Raw genomic sequence first — 4,373 nt, forward strand, 5'->3', positions numbered from 1 at the left:
GCACGTAAGTGACCTTCCCTCTCGCAGCATTCTGTGATCTACCTATCCATACATGTACCTATCCGAAACACCTGCATATTAAAGTTAATAGGGTGGTAGGATTTAAATTCGGTTTGTAGAACTTTCAGGAGGCATGAGTGTTTCAGGCTATGAGGCTTCATTTTTTGCCCTCTTCCGTTTATATGTATTCAGATAAGGAAAGAGCTTATACCGTAGTGCTAAGGGAATTCTTGCTTCAGATTGTTTTGTAATGGCGCGCTTTGCGCGTACCATCGACGTACAAAACTGGGGTGGGATTTCGATGCCATTTAATCAGACTGGGACGACTCCCATGGGCGCGTTTGACCACTTATTGCGACACAAGCGCAATCTACAAGGACGTGGTAAACTAAAGCGTATCCATGTGTTCAAACACGCAAATGTGTATATTATTTGAATGAGTTGCAGGAATTAAAATTAGTGAAAATAAACGAATTAATTCAAAATTATACAAATTTAAGACGAAAAATGTGTAAATACTGTTTCCTATACCATTTTTCGGCATAGATTTGTACAATTTTGCAGTAATTATCCAATAAATGAAGAATTACATAACACATGAAATGTAACCTTTTTCAACATTTTATTTATTTGCATTATAACAGAGAAGTGAAATCACTTCATACGGCGAGACACAACTTTTTTAACTTAGCAAAATTTGAAGTTTGTTATCGAAAGCATAACCTCAGCGAACAATAGAATAGCGGCGCCAAGATATTTTAAGAAAATATTACCCCCACTTATGCCCCTACAGTAGAGCCATCTACAAGGAGGTGGATAACTACAAAAGTATATGTGATCACACGCGCCCTTGGGAGTCGACCCAGCCTGCATTTCATTTAGTTCATCGTCGAGATCCTCTAGGGAGAGTTGAGAAACGAACTCACAGTCTTTTAATTGGCTGCAATTAAACCGGAGCCAGAAGTGCTGAAAAGAGCGCGATCTTCAAATTAAATTTTACAACAGGTTTACAATTTTGAAGCAGAAATTGAGAAAGAAGGTAACATGAAACGTAAACATATAAAAAATGTATGAAATCTATGAAAATAGAAATATATAGAGAAAATATGTAATAATTTAGGCTGCTGAACTAGCTCCTAACTTAAAAATTCAGTATTTTCATTCTACTCAACAGAAATTATATTTAGATATTTTTTCGCATCTTAGACCAATGCGAAAAAAATAACTGAATCTAATTTGAATTCAGTATAATAACAAGACAGAATTTTTAGGTACATGTGGTCAACTGCTTAAACCCCAGTTTATGAAAATTCAAAATTTCCACACATTCTTATATAATCCAACAAATAAACAAAAGCTTTTAAGAAAAAGGTTCAGTTATTGCGTAAAGGTGAATAAACAATTATTTCAAATGTAATGCGATTTATTTCGACGAATATATGCACAAATACAATGAAATAAATAATGTACATTGCAATGAAAAGATTATTGAAAAGTCGTGTGCATAGCCACACTCTTACTATCGTACCTTACTTCCTTTTGCTTAACTTTAGCTCAGTTACAAATTCGTATCCGGAACATAAGAAATCTACGCAAGATTTTCTCCTTTATATCATGACACATATTTTTTCAACAAAAAAATTTCAAAAGGTGGGAGTCTTCAAAAACTAATTTTGAAACTGAATTTCTGAAGAAAAAAACCTACTACTTAATTATTTCTCGAAGACTAAGGGAGATCCCATTTTTACATTCACAGGGCTTTCGAGGTTATTGTAAACTATCTATATAAAATAGAAGAAAATGAAGTATTTTTTTCTTCAGAATATATAGACTATAAATATAATATAAAATATAAAGATAATCAATATAATATTTCTTCAAAACTGCGTCCTATTAGGAAATTTTTTTAAGTGCACCTAAATATGATAAAACTTAATTAATTAATTAATTAAAATTAACACCTAAGAGAACGGATACTAGAATTTTCATCGAAATTACTAACAATAGTTGAAATTCTTCACATCATTTGACATGGAATTGCTCATTTTTTTCAATTAAAAGGACTTAAATATTCAATGCCGATAATCTGCTTATTTTCGGGGCTTGAATGTAAGAAATTGTATTAATTTTTCATTCTTTTAAATGTATTCTGGTGGCGTTTAATTCAGCAGTCTTTAAATACAAATCCTTTAAGCTGAAAAATGTGCAACTATCAAGTCTTTCATTTCGATACTCTAAGATTTCCAAGAAATTAAGAAACAAAGTTTTGTGCGTTTAAAATTGAAATCAAATAATTTAGAATGTTTGAATTTGAAACTGACTGAAATTGAATTTCAAAAAGTATAATTGATAATTTGCAAATTGATCATTTCTAAACGATTCTATGAAAAACTATTAATGCAGCAATTCTTCGCGACTAAATTCTTGTGAGTCTTAAATGAATTTCGGATTTGTTTAAGTTTCAAATTTCGAGAGTATACATTTTTTAATTTTTTAACATTTCCCATTTAAAGTTACTTTTTAGTTTGAACTTTTTTTTTATAATAATTCGATTTATAAGGTTCACATTGGAAAATTTTTCCATTTTGAACGGTGAAAATAAGGTGAAATTTATTTTTTCATTTTATGTATAAAATAAGGTAAAGTAGAATTGTAAATAAATTACAATGTTGTTTATTTGCCTCTTTTGCCTTATTTTTAACTTTCACGAATTCACAGTCGTTAAAAGGGATGGACGACGTGCCTCAGCCTACGTCATTTGAGTTACTATTCAGTGAAGATTCACTTTTCGACGCGACCGAATCAACACCATCTGCAGATAAACTGCCTGATTCTGTCTTATCTGGATCGTCATTCAATGATTGGTTTTCAACCACTGTAAAATTCTATAATTTAAAACAAAACTGTTAATGTATATTTTTTTAGAACGTCAAATTTTTTTCAAAACAATTTTGAATGAAAAGCATACTTTATTTATTAAAAACTATTATTTTTGGATGAAATAAGTGGAAAATCGTAATAAAAGTTAATTTCTTTTACCTTATTGTTCTCAGCTTCTACGTTACAAACAACTGAGTATGTGCTATTTACATTTCCAACGGTGCCTGCATAATTTATATTTCCAACAGAGCCTGGATACTAAAAAAAAAGGATTCCTATAATTTTGTGTCACATACTTATCAATACTGACAAAAAATATTCTTATTATTTTTAAATGGCATACGGGCACGTTTTCACTAGGGATTTGGCACGTGAAATCAAATAATTTTTTCATATCGAGTTATCATGTAAAATCGAAGGAAAATAATTTCAATAAAAGGCGAAGACAAATTTTGAAGTTGAAATTAAAGGCAAAGACAAAATAATTTGGAGCCTTGGTTGTCAACAGTCAAAACAAGCCTCCTGCTCTCCTTTTCACGTTCTTTAATATTAATCTTTAAACAGAAAAATCCTACATGGGCTAATTTTGTTTAATTAAAAATTTAGATTCAAATTCTTCAATACTAATAGAATGTTTAAAATGTTCATACCATTCTTATCCTTCGTAAGAAACTTTTTGCGTGCACTTTGTTCGTTCTTATGGGTGCAATCGGGAATATTGTTGGCACTGCTCCAGGTCCAAGTACTCTTCTATTACCTGTGACTCTCCATATTTCAGGAGAAAAATGTTCCTAAATAATAGTGCAAATATTGGAATTTTTCTCAAAATAATTTGTTTTGATAAAAATACTTACCTCGCAAATACGAAACCCCGGACCTGGGTCCCAATCTTCATCTCGATCATTGTTTTCAATAATATTTCTAACCCATCTTTAACGAATTTCTTCATTTTTCGGAACACATTTTAAAACAAAACCTTTGGAGGCAGAATTATGGCAGTATAAAATGCCGCATCCAGACATTTTTATCATTTTTAACAAGATTTATCAGGGTCTTGGCATCTAACCCAACTAATTTTCCTAACCTATATATCCATCTAGCTTTCAAAAACCTTTGGCGCGCGTCGTGAGGACTTCTGGTTCTGGACTAATCGCGGTGCGCAGTTACAAGCATGATCTAACAAATACATGGTCTAGCCACGCGCAAGTAAAAAAAACCGAACCAATAAGGACCCACCGCTTAATTTCTCCATCTTGAATAAGAAAGCCGGCAAACCGAAGGGATTTTAAAATGCAAAATGTAACAATAAAAATTTCTTGTACTTTTCAGGTGTATAAATATTTCAATCCTTATAAAATGTATTATAATAATGGTGAATATCGTTAAAGGAAAATACGGATTAACTATAATTTAAGGTTTTCTGTTTCATAACTTCTTTCTGCTGACAAAAAATGACGTATCTGTGTCAAATAAAATGAAATTGAAGTCAAGTG

At 31.4% G+C, this 4,373-nt stretch overlaps 1 protein-coding gene across 1 annotated transcript; it reads right to left on the reverse strand.

Moving 5' to 3' along the window:
- Positions 1-2,591: 2,591 nt before the first annotated feature.
- Positions 2,592-4,002, reverse strand: LOC117175002. Its single transcript, XM_033364494.1, has 4 exons — positions 3,735-4,002; positions 3,531-3,645; positions 3,040-3,138; positions 2,592-2,885 (listed from the first exon to the last, which is right to left on the reverse strand). The coding sequence occupies exons 1-4, from the start codon at positions 3,827-3,829 to the stop codon at positions 2,745-2,747; spliced, it is 450 nt and encodes a 149-aa protein (XP_033220385.1). The 5' UTR covers positions 3,830-4,002; the 3' UTR covers positions 2,592-2,744.
- Between the last annotated feature and the right edge of the window lie 371 nt (positions 4,003-4,373).

The sequence above is a fragment of the Belonocnema kinseyi genome, chromosome 6 (assembly GCF_010883055.1).
Source record: "Belonocnema kinseyi isolate 2016_QV_RU_SX_M_011 chromosome 6, B_treatae_v1, whole genome shotgun sequence".
Classification (NCBI taxonomy): domain Eukaryota; kingdom Metazoa; phylum Arthropoda; class Insecta; order Hymenoptera; family Cynipidae; genus Belonocnema; species Belonocnema kinseyi.